General features: G+C 33.8%; 2 protein-coding genes across 2 annotated transcripts; one reads left to right on the forward strand and one right to left on the reverse strand.

Moving 5' to 3' along the window:
- Positions 1-367: 367 nt before the first annotated feature.
- LOC110775737 (mitochondrial-processing peptidase subunit alpha) lies at positions 368-8,374 on the forward strand. The gene is made up of 13 exons (XM_021980339.2): positions 368-573; positions 1,427-1,660; positions 1,775-2,071; positions 2,166-2,333; positions 2,469-2,636; positions 2,724-2,804; positions 3,058-3,124; positions 3,710-3,807; positions 6,129-6,201; positions 6,308-6,378; positions 6,458-6,507; positions 7,707-7,819; positions 7,913-8,374. Exons 1-13 carry the CDS (start codon positions 532-534, stop codon positions 7,963-7,965), a joined length of 1,515 nt encoding a protein of 504 aa, XP_021836031.1. The 5' UTR covers positions 368-531; the 3' UTR covers positions 7,966-8,374.
- An 8,998-nt stretch (positions 8,375-17,372) lies between these two features.
- LOC110775736 (expansin-A9-like) lies at positions 17,373-18,867 on the reverse strand. Its single transcript, XM_056835501.1, has 2 exons — positions 18,637-18,867; positions 17,373-18,115 (listed from the first exon to the last, which is right to left on the reverse strand). Exons 1-2 carry the CDS (start codon positions 18,638-18,640, stop codon positions 17,514-17,516), a joined length of 606 nt encoding a protein of 201 aa, XP_056691479.1. The 5' UTR covers positions 18,641-18,867; the 3' UTR covers positions 17,373-17,513.
- Positions 18,868-20,682: the final 1,815 nt, after the last annotated feature.

Here is a 20,682-nt window from a genome sequence, read left to right on the forward strand (position 1 = left end):
AAGAAAATTTGAAAAAAAATAAAACAAAATGATGGATGTAAAGAGAGATGCCACATGACTTCTAATAATGAGATGCCACATGACTTCTAATAATTTATGGTGTTCCTTTTTAAATACTAGTTATGGATTCCGTCGTTTTCAACTCATATAAGCTTGGAATATAAATGAGCATTTACCAGCTCAGCTAAAATGAGTGAAATGCTTGAACAAAAAATTTAAAAAGTCGTTCGAGCTCAAGGTATTTCTCGAACATCTATAAGGCTACAAGATTTACGAGATTTTAACCCTACTCCATAGTCCATACTTACGGATTAGTGTTAAGATCTAATTCGGGGATTTGGGCTTAAAATCCTCTATAATTGTAGGCTAAAATAGGCCCACTACAACTTTGGTTTCCCCCATTTTTCTCTCTCCTCCCTGAAACAACTAAACAGCAGTCTCAAAGTCTCAACTCTTCCACGAACTAGAGAAGAGAGAGAATAGGAGAGAGAATTCTTCCATTGAAGCTCAAATCACCTCATCAATTCTACCATGTACAGAGCCGCAGCTTCTCGCCTTCGTTCCCTAAACAAGGTAATACTTTTTTCTCCATTTCCCCCTTCACTTCTCTGGAAAACCCTAATTTTGTTGATTTAAATTGTTCATACTGTGGTTGATGTTCATTTTCAATTGGTGGTTTAATTTTAATAATCTCTTTTGATTATTTTATTTACGCGTCAATCGAATTCGATTTGACGAGAATTGATGATCGCAAATGAAATTGATGTTTTGTTTGTTGGTTAGATCTGTTGAAATATCGGCTCTTCTTTGAATCATTTTCCGTTTGATTAGTATCATGCGTAGAAATTGATTTTTGTATCATTTATACTATGTTTTCGATACGCTGATGAAGTTCTGATTCATTGATGTCGGGATTCCATTTTGTTGATGTTATGTGCAATGCCTTATTCTTTTTGTAGCCGTTAATGTAATGTTTGTTACAAAGTTTCCAACTTGTTTACCGACATTCTATTGTGTAGATTTTGCGTTACTGTATTTAGTTAGACTGTTTTTCCTTTAATTTGTTCAGTTTACGAATGATTAGCTAATTTTCTATAGAGTCCAATGCTATAAATAAATTTGATACTTTAATGAATCTTCCATTAGAAGATGGTCCTCCCGTTATTGCTTATGTTTCAATTGGAAACAGCCTCTCTGCAATTGTAAGGGTACGGTTGCATACATCCGACCCCTCTTTACCCTGCTTGTCCCGGGAGCCTCTTTGAAGGCACTAGGGTAACGATAATGAATGAATTTTCCATGTTGGAAAATATTAAAAGAAAATAAGCAATTATCTTCTCGATCTGCTTAATTTTTTTTAAATTTTATGATACAATTGTGCACAATCTCGGAGATGTTGATTATTTGATGTAAAATATTGGTTTAGGGGCGTGAAGGCAGCAGGTATTTGACAAGGTATGCCAGTTCAAGTGCTGTATCTGCAAAAACAAACGCTTCAGGGGGGTTATTCAACTGGTTGGGTGGTAAATCCCTCCCTCCCCTAGATTTCCCACTAGAGGGAGTATCGGTGCTTCCATCTCTGCCTGATTACGTGGAGCCGGCGAAAACCAAGATAACTAGTCTTCCTAATGGAGTAAAAATTGCTTCTGAAGCATCTTCTGTAAGTTTGAATGTTTGTTCTTGCTCAGATATCTTTTCATAAAGTACCAGAAAAAGGGTTTGGTTTGATTAAGTTTTCTATAATTTAATTCCTTATTTTGAACTTCTGATGCAGAACCCTACTGCTTCTATTGGTTTGTATATTGACTCCGGTTCAATATATGAGACACCGCTCTCATTTGGTGCAACACACCTTTTAGAGCGCATGGCATTCAAAACCACAACAAATCGTAGCCACCTGCGTATTGTGCGTGAAGTGGAGGCCGTAGGAGGCAATGTGTGCTCCTCTGCTTCTCGGGAGCAGATGGGTTACACTTTTGATGCTTTGAAGACTTATGTTCCTGAAATGGTCGAACTTCTTGTAGATTCTGTTAGGAACCCTGCATTCTTGGATTGGGAAATCAAGGAGACGGTAATGTCTTTACCGCACGACTCTAGTCTTTACCTATATAGTGGCCCTGGTCATTGAGAGAAATTATGTTGAAATGTTTTTACGGCTCTTGCAGCTTAAGAATCTGAAAGGTGAGGTAAAGGAAGCTTCCAACAATCCCCAAGCATTGCTTGTTGAGGCAATTCATTCTGCCGGTTATTCTGGTGCCCTTGCACATTCTCTTATGGCTCAAGAATCAACAATTGGCAGATTGGATAGCTCTGCTCTGGAACAATTTGTTGCTGTAAGTTTAATATGCAATTTGTATACTTTTTACTTCATGATTCTTACGCTTTAAGTTAGCCATCAAGACTTTCTCTGCCATATTTTTTTGTTGTAAACTCTGATTCTGATCAAGGCTTTCTTTTGAGGATTTCAGGAGAATTACACTGCTCCACGTATGGTACTTGCTGCTTCTGGGGTTGAGCATGAAGATCTGTTGTCAATTGCAGAGCCTCTTCTGTCAGACTTACCTCATGTACCACGCCCAGAAGAGCCAAAGTCGGTTTACATTGGCGGGGATTACCGTTGCCAAGCAGGGTCAGAGGTTAGTAACTCTAGCTTGTTGAATTTTCTCAGTTATATTCATTGATTCATAACTATCGTTAACACTTGAACATACTTACTTGTTCAGGTGACACATTTTGCACTGGGTTTTGAACTTCCTGGTGGCTGGCAGAAGGATAAAGATGCAATGGTTCTGACTGTTCTTCAGGTATAACAATAGGTGCAGTGATTTTTTCATGTGTTTGATTGCGTATTGTACTAGTGTTCATAGGAGAATAGCTGCATCCAAATGACCAATTGTGCTGTCTTGAACAAGAGCCTCAGTCGAGGCACTGGGCTGTTGTTCTTTTGTAGATTAAAATTAGAAAAGCTATATCACGTTTTCAGTCCACTCCTTGTTATGTCTATCTCTAAATTATTGCTTGTTGGTGAACTAAAGAAAAACTTATGGTTAAATGTAGATGCTTATGGGAGGTGGCGGGTCCTTCTCAGCTGGTGGTCCTGGAAAAGGAATGTATTCACGGTTATGTGAGTATTTCGTGTAACCTATTAAGATTTTTAAATAGTTGTATTCAGAATCTGAAGAAAAATGGAAAAAATCCTTGTCCTGAGTGTATTGTTGAAAAAGTAATGTACTCCTTCCTTTCCTTTTTGTTCTGCTCACTTATTGTAGCCTCTTGTTTCTAGGTAAACAAGGAAAAGGTGAGTGGGTGTATAAAAAAGTGAATAAAGTAAGAGAGATGTAGTAAAAAGGTTGGTTTACGTTAGGAAAAGTAAAAGTAAGAGCGTGAGTGGAAAGGTGTAAACATTTGTGGGGAAAAGTGAGTAGAACTTTCAAAAACACCCCGAATTGGAAAGTGAGTAGAATAAAAAAGAATTGAGGGACTGTTATTGGTATCTAATGGGGGGAGGAGGGTATGGATTGCTGAGTAGGCCATGTCCCCTATCTTTTCGAGAGAGAGAAAATTTCCGCTAACAAATTACTGATGAACTATTAAATTCTTAAGTTTATTTTTCATACTTTTCCGTGTATACTTGCAGTTGTGTTTGACTGTATACTTGAAGTAATATTGATTTCTTCTAATTTTTTATTTTTATTTTTGTTATTACCAGATCTGAATGTCCTAAACCAGTATCCACAAATCCAATCTTTCTCTGCCTTCACCAGCATCTACAATACTACTGGAATCTTTGGAATTCAAGCTACCACCGTAAGCATTCTCTAACTTTGAATTACTACAAAATATGTCTTCTTTCCTTTTGTTAAGTTTCTATACGCTTAGTTATTTAGCTTGATTTATCACATTATATCTGTGATGAAATCACTAATTTTTTAGTATGCTCTTTATTTATATATCTGGACATGTTGGCTTCTGTAAGCTGGCATGATCTCCTGAGTATCCTCATACATGATACAGGCATGTAATTATTTTGCAGATATTGCATAAAACAGGGGTGTTCCTTGATTTATCACTGCTTATCTTCATACCTTAGCATAGACCAGGAATACAGTTAGTTCTGTTTTCTAATGCTTTATATTTCATGACTTGGAAGTGGAATTTGTAGGCAAAATATATAGTTCGTATATCCTGTAGTGAATTATTTTGTTACTGGAGAGTCACCGACCTTCCCCTTGTCAGCTTAATTTCTCTTGTCCAAGTTTGCAATGCTGCAATTTAGCGAGGGACCACATTCTCTTAAGATCTCCAAGGCCATACGGCTTAACAATTACTTATTATTACTCATGATGAAAAGGAATGGTCTAGCTGCTGCATGTCCAAGTTTAGTATTTAATGCAGGTCTTTGACTTGCATATTCTCCCAAGCTTTTCATTCATCGGAAAGGGAATGGATCCTGCCATTCGGTTTTTATATGATTTCTTAGAGTTTCTTTGCCTTTTTATTAAGGCCGTGGGAACGCTGATTGTCTATTTTGGGACTTTGTATTTCCCCCCTTTTTAGGTGTGAGTATGAAAATATTCAACCCCCTTACACTGATTTGTGCGAGCCCTTGGGGGAAATTGGAATATTGTTAATGTTGAGGTTGTTAATGTACACTTCCACTCCAATCCTCATAGTTCTGTCGTTCCCTTTCTTTAGGGAATCAAATTCTCTCGCAGCCACCATTGTCAGTAGTATTGCAACAATCCAGCTTTGAAGTTATTTCAGGCATGTGCATAGAACAGTAGCATACAGTGTTACCTTCTTGCTCTTGTCTTTCACTTGCCAATGTCATTATAGCTTAGATCCAATTCCAGGCACTATACCTCCTCAGCAGGACGACTTTAATTTTACATTGCTCATATGGCATCCATTTAACCCTTTTATACTGTCCTCTATTGCCTTCAAATCCATCACCTACTAATCTTTTACCCTTTTTCTTTTTACTGTGAGCACCACTGCCACCTTAGATCGTCAGGAAGAACCAAGTCTGCCCATTTTAATTTTTGAGATCTTTATCTTTGTGGCTTTATCTACCCCCCTTGATCAGATCTTGTGCAAAGGAGGTGATTCTTTGAGGTTTTATTGTGGTGTTGTGGCAATTCAATAAGGATATTTTTTTCTGCCTTTACCCACCCTTGACTGTAGGGTTGATATTGTTGAAATGGCTTGAGGTGGGAGTGGTGTTGGTGTGACCTTTTACTAATTTAGTATATCTGCGGCTTGAGTGTTGTTTATAATCATATTGGAATGATATCATTTGGGTGATGATCGATGGTATTCACTGTAGCTGGAACTGTTGCCACTGACTACAATTAAAAAGGACATGAAGTATTTTATTTTCCCCCTAAATCAATCAAAATCCTAGAACTCTAGAAGTCAGGTGAACTTTAGAGAAAGGGCCCGCTAGTTGTGAGAGTGTGAAGTTGTTTAGATTGCAGGGAATGCTGGCAAGGTTGCTGAATTACTCCGAAGCTTGATCTCTGGCATGAACTATTTTGGATTTGCAGCTTATTCAGTAAAATAATATGCTCTTTCCACAGGGATTAGTCCCAAGGGAATAAGGGGGGAGACAGGATATGGGGTCTGCTGGTCTAGTCATTGATTGCTTTACTGTCATGCTAAACCATCTTGCTGCTACTTGCCACTTGCTGAAAATATTTGTGTTGATGCAAGGTGTAGTAGGGTAGTAGTTTCGTTATGTTTTGACTTTGGATGGTTCTTGTTTGTTGTTCTTAGCATCAATTGATGCTGCAATTCATTATATGATCTGAAGTTTGGATGTGCTGATTTCAAGATATCTGATATTTCTGATGTTGGATTTAGAAGAGTAATACTCTCTCATTCCCCCCAAAAAATTCCCATCTCCCCTGGGAAAATCGGAGAGTATTGGTGGCGGGGTTTTGTCAAGTACAAGTGAATAAAAAAAGGTAGTGAGTATTATTTATTGTTTTTCAACTGAAACTATAAAAGTGGGATTGGGGACCATAGAATTTAAAGGGAGTAGAGAGGAAGAAGAATGAAATAAGCACCCCCCCCCCCTCCCGTTGTATGGTTGTTCTTGGTTTTTAATCCTGATATCCTCATTTTAGGGATCTGACTTCATAGTGAAGGCATTTGAGATTGCTGCTAAAGAACTCATTGCAGTTGCAACACCTGGCCAAGGTCTGCCATCAGTAATTTCTATTTGATCATGCTAATAGTTCCGGTTGTATATTTTGGAGTTACTAACTGCAACGTCTCTCAACCCATTTTCACTTTTTTCCTCCAGTCTCACAGTTACAGCTCAGTCGTGCTAAAGTGGCTACAAAGTCTGCTATTCTTATGAACTTGGAATCTAGAGTATGCCCTCTTTGGTCCTGGTGTTTTTTCTTTAATCTTTGTAGTTTTGTTGTGTTTTATTGGTTGTATACTTTTACAGATGGTCGCATCAGAAGACATTGGTAGGCAGGTTTTGACTTATGGAGAGAGGTATCTTTTTATGATATTCTTTTTGGTTTTTTTGTGTGCGCTAAAACTGCTAATTCCATGTTAGCATTGTTGCCTCTATTCATCTCTACTCTTGTCTCCAGATTTCTCGTTTTATTTTTCTTTCACAATTCCAAATGATTTAAATTTTGGCAATAGTTTTTGTAATGCTATTTTTTGTTGGCTGGCAACAGCAGTTTATAGTTCGTATACGTTCATCTGTGCAAAGGTTGATGACATAGTTAGAGCCTGATGGAAATGATATCAGGGCTGTTCAACTTTTCATAATATGTGTTTTGAATTGACACGGAGACGTTACACACTGTTTTTTGTTACCAGAGCTGCATGTAAATACCATTGATAATTTAGGTTTATAAACGAAGTATAATAATTCTATAATGGTATAATCTCATTTATTAGTAATATATAATTAATGCCTCTTCTTTCTTCAGAAATTCACACAATTAAAATTTAAAGTGCTAAGAAGTATTTTGAGTACAGAGTATGATTAAAAAAATTTGTTCCCAAACTCTTGAATTGGGGTGAGATAAGATTAGCGATTTGTTTATTCATGCTGCGGAGCCGTAGGTATTACTTGCTAGATCATCATTGTGGTTGTTACATTTTTTCTCTCTCTTTTTGCCCCCTTCTGTTGCACTGCTAGCCTGTAAAAAGTGAGAAGATATGTGTCTCTTGCACTCCAATAAAAGTTTCGGTAATGAGGAGTCTGAGGACAATGGTCGATAAAGAATCAATATGGCTGCTGCTGCCATGATGTTACTCCCCCTCCCGCCACCCACTTTCCAAACAGCCCGCAAAACCGAGTCATAAGAACAGTTCTCTTTCCAGCTTTGTGTCTGGATGGGTGATCTGCCTTGGACTAGAATGTTAAAAGGTGGAAATAGTGGGCTGTTAGTAGCCAAATTAATGTTGCATTGGTACGAGGCATGTGGCTCAAGCCGCTGTTTCTAGATGCTTTACACTGTTCATGCCTTGTGTTTTAACCAAATTCATGACTTTAATTATGGATGATATTTTTTTTGGAGAGAAGGAATGAAGGATCATTATACCATTGTAGGGTCTAGAGTTTGGGTGTTAGCAAAGAAGCTGCTATTTAATGTTCATTTATCTCTTTCATGTACAAAAGATTTTGTGTTTAGCTAGGTCTTCCCGTTGATAAGAAATTTATTTCTACTTTACAGGAAACCAGTAGAGCATTTCTTGAAAACTATAGATGAAATCACTGAGAAGGACATTACTTCCATCGCGCAAAAGCTCTTATCTTCTCCCCTTACGATGGCTTCACATGGCGATGGTAACCTAATCGGAGTTCATCTACTTTTTGCTTTTTGTTCCTTTTTACTTAAAATGCAAGTAATAATGTCTTTGGTTTCGGTCACTTTTGCAGTTCTATACGTTCCAAGCTATGATGCAGTAAGTGGCATTTTCCGTTCACAGTGAAAGTCCACCTAAGGACCTTGGCCATCCTTCTCTTCTCTGCTCTTCCATTTCCTGGATCGACTTCTAGAAGCTTTTACAGGCAAGAGGTATTTTTTGAAAATAAAAGGAAATTGGAGACGATAATTTTTTCGTTGTTCTGCATATGCAGTTTTGAGGAGCAGAATTTCCATGTACTTGTACCGTGCTGGCGGTGCAAGGCAGCCCCTAAGATATTTTCAGCAGTTGATTATTGATGTTGTAAAACTTTAGATCACCTTAATATACAAATTTTTTACTTTTTTGATATTTGGCAGTTGATTGTGCTAGCTTGTATAACAAACAAAACATTTGAGCCGGTGTACAATCGCTATGGATCAATACCTGCTAAAGCGATGCTAATAACGCGTATTTCTTGTTTTTATGATGTCCCCATGGAAATAACTTGAAGAACATGTTTGTAGTTTACATGAATCAATGAATGTCTTACAGGAAGCAATGTTATACGAGTGGAAGACCTTTGAGTCACAATAGTTGTTGGGAATTTATGAGGCGTTACTATGTCAAAGTCTATACCATATTTATGTGGTTGGGAAAACAGGGTGTTATTCTTTTGCTGTTTTCAAGATCAAAATGCCTTATCCTTGACATAAAGTTTGATGTTGTCCACATAAAGATGTCTATTTTCTTCAAGTTTATCTTCCATTGGAGCCGGTTTAGAGTTAATGACTTTCGAAGGAGAAATTCAGTTTTTAAAGAACTACTTGTATTAATATCGAATCAGATCACGAGTGGCACTATTAGTTGTTGAATTTTCGGTTAGAGTAAAGATGAAACTGGGTTGGACTGTCCCAGTGCGGACACAAAATTGTGGACTGCGGATCTGACAATGCCCGATATGATAAAGCATGTAAAATTGAGTGAAAGTAGGCAATATCCCAGTTCACATTGCGTCCGGGATGTGTCGACCGGCGGTCTTCAAATCGTTCATTTGAAAAAATGGAAAGCCCCAAGAGTTCCATTTCCGTTTTGAACTTGACCCTTTAGCAAGCTCAAGAACAATTGAATATGAATGTCCTTCCCCTAGCGGGTGGATTACCAATAGCGATTGAAACTCCCAGAAAGCCTCTTTAAATCTTGATTAGTCCAAAAAATGGGGCTCTGATGCGTCTGGTTAGTTGCTTCAGTGGCTGCAATGGTTATAACAAAAATGGAACCCCAAGTGGCCCTAGATTCGGCCCCAAAAAATACAAACACATAAGGAAAAAAAAAAAAGTTGGGAGTGGAAACTTAGTTTCCGTTTAAGAATGCACCACATATGGGCTTGAGTTAGCCCTTTAAAACTTCTGGCCCTTGTATGACATGTCCTAGCATAAAATAAGTGGACTTCCCATGACATGCGGGCTCCTAACGAAGAACGGCCCGGACATCTTTAGGTGGGAGTGCCTTGATGCTTCTTTTTTTTTTTTTTTTTTTTTTCAAGACGGGGCACAAAATGTATTATTGTGTATTATAAAATGTTAAAACACTCCCTTTATTCCACTTTGTTATTCATGTATGGCTATTCTCTATCTCAATTGCATTTATTTAAGTATCAAAAATCACTGAATATGTAGTTAAATAAATAGGAGAGATATGAGGTAAATGTGAGTACTCTGTAATTATTATGGGAAAAAGGAGTAAGATGGTAAAAATTGTTCATCAAAAATAGAATAAAGTAGAAGTTGGTATAAAAAAAATCCTTTTAGAAAGTGGATACACAAAAAAGCTAGAGGGAGTATTAGTTAGAATAACGAAATGTTAAGGGTGAGTTTATCCCTAAGACTCAACCCAAACTCCTGGCTTTGTCACTTCAGTTTTCCATCTCTTACCTTTTCATTATTCAGACTCATACAAGACGCTCTATATTTTACACATTATCCATAGACTCACCTAATTTCATATAAAAAGAGAATTAAGTAAGATAAAGTGTGATGATATAACATGATTTAATTTATTTGGAGAAAAAAATGGAGTTATAAGTAAGTTTGAGTGAGTGTTGGATTTTCAAACTCACATCCAAACTTGTTGTAGTCTTTTACTACAATATCCCAAAAGTCAGAGTCCAAACTCCCTTCCAGACTTCTACCCAGGTTAGGGATAAACTCATCCTAATATTACGGAGCTACATATTGACGGAGTGTTGCGTATTTGACCGATTCATCCATCGCGCATTGGAACATACATGGAACAAAAAGATACAAAAGTCTGCCATTGTTAGATTTTTGCCTATTTGATCGACACATCCATTCGAACGTAAGAACGGAACATTATGAAAGAAGAAAAGAAATGCATTTCAAATAGTGTATTTTAGAGCAACACATATAGTTATAACGGTAACTTTTGTGTAAGACCGTCTTACGAGAAAGACCACTTTGATTGTTTAACTAATTGTTTCCATTTCTTAATTAATTAATTTTAGTTTTTAACTTATTAGTTTTATTGTTTAACTAATTGGTTTCAGTGCTTAACTATTAGATTCAAAACTTAACTAATTAGTTACAGTGCTTAACTAATTGATTTCATTTTTTAACTTATATGACACTAAGGTGGTCTTTTGTGTAAGACCGCCTTACATAAAAGTTTGTATAGTTATAATTAGGAATTTACTTGTAATTTTTAGAAATTTCAAACTACTAACTTAACCAGTGAAGTTGAAATGAGAAATTAAATTAACCAAACCATATTAGTTGTTGAAAAAAAAGTTGACCAATGAAATAATTTTAAATTAAATTTAAAATAATTATTGACAAGTACGACTGGAATCATGTCGTAATGGTTCTTTTACGATGGAAAATCCAGTCGTTAATACTTTTAACCCATAAAAAAGTAACAAATCATGCATTTCCTCTGTAACTTTACTTTATTGATCCGTGTATCGCACAAACTTAATTCTAGTCAAACTAATAGCTAACTGTTGGGGTATAAACTAGCTAGTAGAACACACATTAGCTTGAAATATTGTGTGACATGATAAACTAATTCAATAGTTAACTTACTACTTCCTCCGAGGTATAAAAAAATTATTTCGTAAAATGACATTTAAAAATTTATGGCGAGCTCTAGGAAAACAAAGCTAAAGCTCGATTTGCTCATAATTGATAATATGTGATTATAAATACGTTTACAAGAGGTTTCATTGATATTTTAACATTTCACATGCAACATTAAGCTCTCCGGAATTAATATTGTAGTATTTCACATGGAACATTAGCAACGTGCTTAGGTTGAAATGGAAGGGGGAACATCTCATAGAGAAGCAAAGACAAAAAAGAAGGGTAAAATAGACATTACATTATTGATAAGAATAAGACAAAAGAAAAACAAAGAAGGAAATTAGGGATATATAGGTAATTGCACTATTGGGTGAATAGAAATAAAAGTTCAAGGCTTTATAAGTGTTAGGATTTTGAATGGTTGTTGTATACTACTCCTTCAGTCTCTTTTTGTTTTTTACGGTTTTTTTTGGGTTTTTCAAATTGTTCTTTACATTTCCATTTATATTATCACATAAATGACTTAGTATTCTATCCAATATGTGTATAATTATTATTTTAACCAATTAAATTCATTTGGTCATTTAATCCCTCACATTTTTTCAATTGGGACATTAAATTTTTCTCATTTCCCAATATCAGAATTTTGATAAAAGTGAAAACATTATAAATAAACGTAATTTATCTTGTTTAAATAAAAAAAATTGAGGAATCTCGAGGCAAATTAATTAATCTTTAAAAAGCGTGAAAAATAACTAACGTAAAGAACAAAAAGAGACGGAGGGAGTATGTTTTTGAAATTTGTAACTAATACTCAGTTTATTTGAATTTGGTTAAAATCACATTAAAATAAGATAAATTTGTCAAAACTACCTTAAAAAATTAAGTTATGCGGAAAAAAATGTTGCAATTAACTACTTTATAAAAAAATTATGTTATAAGATACTAGCATTCCCGGAATTAGTTGGATTGATATTCTATTACCATATATATGTCACGTGCCATTCAAATACGACTTTCCCGTGAGATATCGCCAACCCCAAAATTTTGAATCAATGTTTATAATACGAACAAAGTTAGTATCTTACCACATAAAACTTTTATAAGGTAATTAATTACACCTTTTTTTTATAAGTTTTTTTTTCACAAAATTTCAATTTTATAAGGTAATTTTTGACAAATTTACCTAAATTCTATCTACAACCAAGCAAATCTCAAACAATATTATACGGCATTCGGTTTATCAAGAATGCTCAACATATAACAATCAACTAGTTTTTGGGCCCGGGTGAAGCCCCGTGTTACTACATTAATAACATTTACATTTACTTATATTGAAGTATTTTTTTTTTTTTTTTGCAATGATAACATGAAACATGTAATAAGTTTAGTGGTAAAAGCTAATGTTAGGGGTTCAAACCAAATCGTGTTTGACATTTTTTTTTATCTATGTAAGGATTACATGGAGCGAACGACCCATAAGCAGAGTGTCACACATCACGTATGCCTTCTTATAGACATATATTAATATATAGTATAGATGTGTTATTCCACCGCTACTTCTAATGTAAGAACGCTTCTTATTACGAAGTAACGTTTGACACAATCTATTAAAAGGCTACCTTAATCATTACCCTCTACCTACACCGTTGCCTTATTGAACACAACTAGCGTTTTGACTTAGTTAAATCGCTACCCGTTACTCAATTGGATATCCGCTACTCGAATCGATAACGCCTTAGTATAAGATCAACGCATGAATTACATAACAAAGGAAATAAAGTTGCATTACAAATGTCGTACTCAATGCACAATGCTTTCGCTATTTAACGCAAGATCTTGTATATGATCAATGCAAGAATTACATAACAAATGAAATAAAATTGCATTACAAATCTCGTACTCAATGCACAATGCTTTTGCTATTTAACGCAAGATCTAGAAAAGGTCAAAATTTACGCAACATTACCTTTATGTCATAAGAGGTAGTTTCTAATAAGCGAACTCGTAACTTAACGGATAGCAAGTAGAAACTTGACCATCGTGTCAAAAAGAATAAAATTGTATCTGGGTTATACTTCCTCCGTCTTTTAATACTCGCAACGTTTGGACTTTTGCCACTATTCATATAATCTACTTTGACTATTCGTAGTGTTTTTTGTATAAGATAAAACATAGTTATGTGGGATCTTGTTAGATTCGTCTCAATGTGTATTTTCAAAATATCAATTTTTTTATAATTTTTGCATAAAGAGAATTTAAGATATAAATGATCAAAGTTGTGCATTGGCATGCGTGAGACTAACAAACGTTGCGAGTATTAAAAGACGGAGGAAGTATAATTAGTAAATAACCTATGCCTGTTATGAAAATAGAGGGGAGGGAGAGAGGGGAAGAGAGAAACAGGCGGTTATGATCTTATTCCCATCAATATAATATGTACATATACATGCATTATATAGGATAAGGATGTCAGGGGTATAATGGGCATCCACAATACAATACATTTATAACACTCCCCCTTGGATGTCCATTATCTAAAATAATACAATGACACTATAATGTACATGAGATGATGCTTCATTAAAAACCTTTCTAAGAAAACCCTGTGGGATAAAAACTTAGTGAAGGGAAAAAAAAAGTACAACACTCATCATAATACGCTTGGGATGTTGCCTCGTTAAAAACCTTACCAAGAAAACCCAATGGGACAAAATCATGGTTAAGGGAAAAAGAGTGCAACGCGTATTTTCTCCCCCTAATGAATACATGACTTGAGATCTTCTAGTTCAATGAATCTAATACCGTTGATAACTTTCCAAATGTAGCAACATGAAACTCCTTGGATGTTGATTCTCCACAATTTGAGTTGAATTTTCAAACGTTCACTTGTATGCACTAAGTGAGTATTTATATCACCAGACTTTTGACAATAATACCTGAAATAAATATATTTTCTTGTACATAATATTACAAAACGTATCCTTAAATATTCGACATATATAAACCTTCTTCTGGAGGTCATAAGTAGTTGTAATCATTAATGTTGATCAAAATTTCTCTAATCATACTTTCATGACAATATATGACAAATAATAATATCACTGTCCAACTTAGGGTATAATGTAATTTATGGTTCTTCTGGACCATAAAATAAAACTCAATGTAAGGACATTACATACTTTATCTTATAATTTTGAATCAACTCTTATTTGTACAAGAATTCTTCCGTGAATAATCTAATATGTATATTTCATAATTCTCAAGTACTCAAACTACTGGTTGAGACGACATTTCAAAAACACTCTTCAAGAGTTTGATAATATCTCATCAATGTTGTGATATTCATATGTAAAATTTAAAGGGCTAGATGTTAAGAACATCATGTATAAGTTCTTCAGGAACTCTTCTTATTTGCGTGATTCATAACATGCTATTAAATCAATATTACATATTTCTTTTGCAACTACTAGCCCAATGGAGTAAGAATCTCCTCTTGTAAATTTCCAAAAGATGCAAATCCGTCTTAACATTCTTTGAATGCATATTCATATACGACATCATAATAGTTTTGAAACATTAATTAATATGAAATTATAACTGGGTAAATCAAAATCATACCATGATAAAACATAAACAAACTAAATGTATCATGAATGATGCATTACCTATTAACTACACATGTATATGAATGTAAGACTCAAAATGCAAAACTCTGTACAGCGTGGATATTTCAAATCCATAACTTGTTGGACTTCAGGTCCATGAGCTCATTTGATCATTATAGTTATGTCTACATCGAAATAGACATAGATTTACCATCCCTTATTCAAAATCCATTATTTCTCGCATATGCATTATATTTCGGGTCCATCATCTACCGGTATCATCAAAATTCTTCAACATATACTTTGCATGTTATTCATCAATGATATCTGAATACTTATTCAATAGGTACCATTCTTTTTTTTTCTTTTTTTTCCTCACGGGCCATCTATTATTTTTCAGATATTAATACCACTTCAAGGGTATTTCATACACTATATAATAGTGTTTTCTTTCTTTTCAAAAAAAATTATCAATTGCATTATCTTGCCCTTTCATATAAATAATTATGTAACTCATCACTATGTTGGAACCGTATATATAATCTACACTTCAGGTGTAGAGATTTAAATAAATATTGGCAAGATATATATTTCTCAACACTTACTATATATAACATCGAGCATTATGACTATCATATACCTTTATGTCTTTAGACATGTAAAACTTAACATAATTAATTCATAGATATTCATGTCCAAACATATTTTGAGGACCTAAAGTTGGCATTTACACTCACTCATATGGGGATCAATGTATTATCTTTCAATTTTACCAACTTATTCTAGCTCGTCTCCCCCTAAGTTGAGAAAATATTTTCAATATATTATGGGGCATAAAATCTTTCACCAACTAATAATACACTTTTCAGCGTGTATTTTAATAAATGTTTCATACTTTTGTTCTCTTCTGGAAATTAACATTGATCATGGGGAGTAGATACACTGTGCAGTTGTATTTTTTTCACATTTTCTCATTTCGTGCTGACATATTTTGCCCCAATCAAGAGATTTACGATATTTAAATCAATCACAAAACACTTGTAAACTTCTTGGTGATCTACAAGTCACTTACTATCATTTTTGGTGAACTTCAGGTCACTTACTATCATGGTGAACTTCAAGTCACCTATCATATCTTTATACAAGTCACTTACTATCATGTTTCATTTTTTGTAAACTTCTTGGTGATATTCAAGTCACCTACTATCAATCTGGTGAACTTCAGGTCACTTACTATCATGGTGAACTTCATATCACCTATCATTATAAAAGTTTTCAAAGCTATTAATATCTCTTGTATTTATTTTCTCAATCGATTCATTATAACTATTCGATTGAAATACAACTCAACCTCATCAATATGTCTTGCCTTTGAATATATATACAACATATGAGGGGGTGTCAGCACATAAACTTTTATTTGACAATAAACTCTCATGACGGGTGTTCTTAAACTCGGATGGCCTAAATTATCACATCATACATATATAATATCATATAAAATATTTCATTCGATAACTGCTGGTTATCTTCTCAGAGTGATCACTGTAATTATAAAATACTATAATTTGAATATATTGTGATGTGATATAACAACACAAATTGGTGTGTCATTTGTAATAGCAAGACAGTCTAACAAAACTTATGGAAAGATAGTTTACACTCTTCGGGAGTATTCATTGTAATTGTGGTACATATTAATGTCAATAAACATATTCATCTTTTTTTTTCCATCTACAGGATGATATCAATATCATAAACTCATACCCGTGTTCATAATTTATGACAAAAACTTGTACCATATTTACCATCCATGTATCATTTTAATCCATATACCACTATTTTGTAAAATTAAAAGCTATCTCCCCCTGATTTATGCATATATTCCATCTTAACTATTGTAAGAGAAATTTTTTCTACCCACTAAATACATCTCTTCATAATCTATTCTCATTGATGTATGAGAGCCATCCTTAGACTTTAATAACCAGTCATTTCCTTTATGAGTGGTGATCAAGGAATCAGCCATGTTCAAATGATTGTTCAAAACCAATTTCTCTAAATTCATAAACCAGATTTTTCATAACGTGTTATGAAAATAGAGGGGAGGGAGAGAGGGGAAGAGAGAAACAGGCGGTTATGATCTTATTCCCATCAATATAATATGTATATATACATGCATTATATAGGATAAGGATGTCAGGGGTATAATGGGCATCCACAATACAATACATTTATAACAATGTCAACGTCTAGAAGTAGGAAATTATCTCGAGTCTTTTAGCATTTTTAGCATTTTTTTATCTTGATATTAGGGCTCCTAATTTCCTAAAACAGTCATGGCAGCCGGAAGCGGTGGTCCGGTGGACCTTGACTTAAAGGCCATTACAATAGATCATATACCGTGAGAATAGATCGAATATATTGTTCCAAGAACGAATGATACAAGGAAAATGGTGTTATAATAAACACTTTCAGTCTATTGTTCCAACATTTTAGTGTTACGAAAGGCCTTAAAATTTAATAATAACACAAAAAGAAGTTTCAAATTATTAATGATTCGAATTAAGAGATAAATTTGGATTTGTTTCAACCTACTCTCACACCTTCTTGTAAGGTGCATTGGCCTCGCGATTTATGAATTTGTCATCCATATTACTTGAGAAATCGAAAAGACAATAACTAAGTAATTATTGCTCCAAATAAGAAACTAAAAAGCGGAAATAACCATTTTATCAAAAACGATAAAAATGTGGATGCCAATTAAGCTAGAATTTGCATACTATAATTTCCAACAAAAGAAACTATTTTACTTATATTAATTGAAAAAGGATCGAACTTTCCGATCTCTCTTACAACCATGTCATTCAATTAAACTCGTACGTCAAATACTAAAAGAACAATAACAATTTATACTTAATTATGTAAATTAGAAGTTCTTGCTGCCTTCAAATGTTTGGCCAAATTGCCAATTAGTCGGTACAACATTATCAGACTGCACCATTTTACCATCACTAGTAGTCACTTGGAATGACAAATTTTGCCCTATCAACTTTCCCGTGAATTGCCAATTTTGCCCCCAATTACGCGTCATTTGCATCCAATTATGAGAATTAGACGGTTTAATCTTAACATCAACAACGTTTCCAACACCTCCAACATTAAACACTAGTACAAGGTACCAACCTTGAGTACCTTGTAGTAGGAATTTCAGGCCACCCTTTCTAACACAAGGAACTCGGCGAAATCGTATAGGAACAATCCCGGCTTTGTATTCCGCAATGGTTAAGAACATCTTAAGTGATAAATCGAAGTGTTTTTGAGGAGGATTGCACCAAATATCGACTGTTTTTGTGTAATTAGGGGGGAAAAAGTTTGTGGCAGTGATCTTAATAGTATTATGGTCGGGTTTGCACCATTTGGAGTTTATGCATTGTATCTCATAACACGAACCACATGCTGATCCGTTGTTGAATAATGCAGTGCTTAATGCTGCTGTTTCAAGGCCGTAACCTTGTGAGTAAGCACCATCTGAAAATCATAATAAGTTGGAAAATTTATTTTCACAACAATCTCTACAAAATAATCACTTTAATTAATTATACAATTTATAGAGATGAAGAAATTTCATCTTAAAATAGTCAAAATTCCTCCCAAGCTGGTGATTAGAGGCGAAAGTAGTCAAAATTTTGAGACGGAATTTGATAAGTGCATTACAAATTTGAGATAAAACTTTTGGAACCCCCTATATAATTCCATCTTGATTATAATTTAGAGACAAATTTTAGTAACCATCTCAAATTTGTGATGGTTATAGTATCCGTCTCAAAATCTGTCTTGAACAATGCATAATTTTGTAGTGAATTGAAAATCATGACATTTAATAATGACTAGTTCTTAATTATATCATGTTTCTAGATTTTTAGAAACACTTCAATTAGGTTTTTTTTTACTAAAGCAAAAGGAAAAAGGAATATTACGAAACCCTTTATTCTCACACCCAAAATTATTTAAGCTAAAATAAATACTTCATATAAGATTGAATAGCTTACACATAGTCTATCCTCCTTTCATATCACCATAAAATGTAGCATGGGCATCCGTCACCCATTCATCGTTGGTGGCTTGACAACTTAACGAAAGTGTTATTGTAATGGAGAAGAAAAAATAATACAAAAATGGAAGAAATCTAGCCATTTTTACTGGAAAAATTTATGATTTTTACTATAAAAATGTATGATTTGTACTCAATTTTTATAATTAATTATATTATGATGAAATTATCATATATAATTTTAAGAGCTAACCAATATATAGGAGAGGATAGTCCTTATTTGGAAAAATTTGGTAATATAGTAATGAATCAATAATCTTTTGTGCATAATTAAGAAGTCCATCTCACTTACCATGTTTGTTAGTATTATTTTCTGATTCTTTACTAAGTTTTAGGGGCTTTACTATTAATCAAGAAGATATATTTTCCTTGATTATAGACTTAGAATATATAAATGGATGGATTACAATTAATCAATACATAAAACTTAATTTTAGTATAGACTAGTGGATGATCGCGCGCGTTGCGCGCAGTGTGGCTGGATATTTAAATCTGGCTCCGATGGTGTTCTAGCACCCTAATTTCGAAGTTTTTTTTTTTTTAATATGGATCGATTTTGGATTTTTGGGAATCCGATCCAAAAAATTCATATCGATCGGATCAGATCCTGTATCCGAAAATTAAACACCCCTTATGTAGTATATGTTCACCCTTTAGAAAAATTAGAATATAATAAATGACAGAATTGTATCTTAATTTCAATGTATTTTTCCTTTTCAACAAAAAGAGTTGAAAAATTGAATACACGAAACTCGATACTATACACAGTACATGTTCTACATTTCACTTGAATAAAAAAGGAAATGCAAACGTATATAAGAATCATTTTCAACAAAAAAGTTGAAAATTAAAGCTGGATACTCGAAACTCGATACTATAAACAGTACATGTTCTACATTTCATTTGAATAAAAAAGGAAATGCAAACGTATATGAGAACTTTTACCTTATTCCCGACTATGTTTATAATTAGGTGTACTCAAAATCGATTTTTATCTTATTGATCGGTTGTACTAAATTGTAAATAAACAAAATCGATAAAGTTAGTACAAAAAAGACACTTGGTACATGTACCCAGCTCTAAATAACTTCGTACTTAAGAGCGAGTTTATTAGATTAAGGAGCATTAGTTGAGTGAGTACCAAAGAAATATGCAGTGAAGTGTTTAGGTTAAGTCTCAATAAAACTATTGCCCTTGATAAAAAGTAGTTGACAAATTAGTTAAAGAGAAATTAGGATAATCAGTTAAAAAAAAAAATAAAAAAAATAATTAATTTATGGGGAGTTACTGTTCATAAGGAACAGTAACTTAGCTCCCAATTTTTAAAGGGTAGAGATTTTATTTCTGTATTAATTTTATTCTTTTATTTGATACTCGGAGAGTTGGAGTAAAGATATATGAGCATGCTAATCAGTGAACTTTTTAATAAACTTTACTAAACCCCCTTAGAGCATGCTAAACAATGGACTTTTTGTTCTTGAACATGAAAATTTTCTTGGCTCTTAACAATGAACTTATAAAAGTTCTTTGAACAAACGTTCTAAAACATGAGTAGTTGGATGAACGTTCATCAACTAATATTCAATTTCCACGTTCACATGGATGGGACAAAATTAAACAATGTTTCTCAAGCTTGTATATTTAAAAAAAATACAACTATATAAAAAAAATGATTTATTAATTCAACTATACAAATAAGGCACTCATTACGATATACTACCTTCGTTTCAAAATGATCTTTATACTTTCCGTTTTACTCTAGTTAACCCCATGATTGGGGTCCAAGTTTTACAAAAAATCACCAATTGGGACCTCACTTTTTTTTGGTCAATTATTGGGACCTCTCTTACTTTTTTAGCCTAAGTTAACTATGGTGGTTAAAAAAATGTTAAGTCCTTGGGTTAAGAAATAAGAAATATAATTATAACATTTTACTTTTGTAAAAATACAAAACTAATTTATTTAATTAATTATTATTCTTACA

This window comes from Spinacia oleracea, chromosome 2 (assembly GCF_020520425.1).
Source record: "Spinacia oleracea cultivar Varoflay chromosome 2, BTI_SOV_V1, whole genome shotgun sequence".
Lineage (NCBI taxonomy): Eukaryota > Viridiplantae > Streptophyta > Magnoliopsida > Caryophyllales > Amaranthaceae > Spinacia > Spinacia oleracea.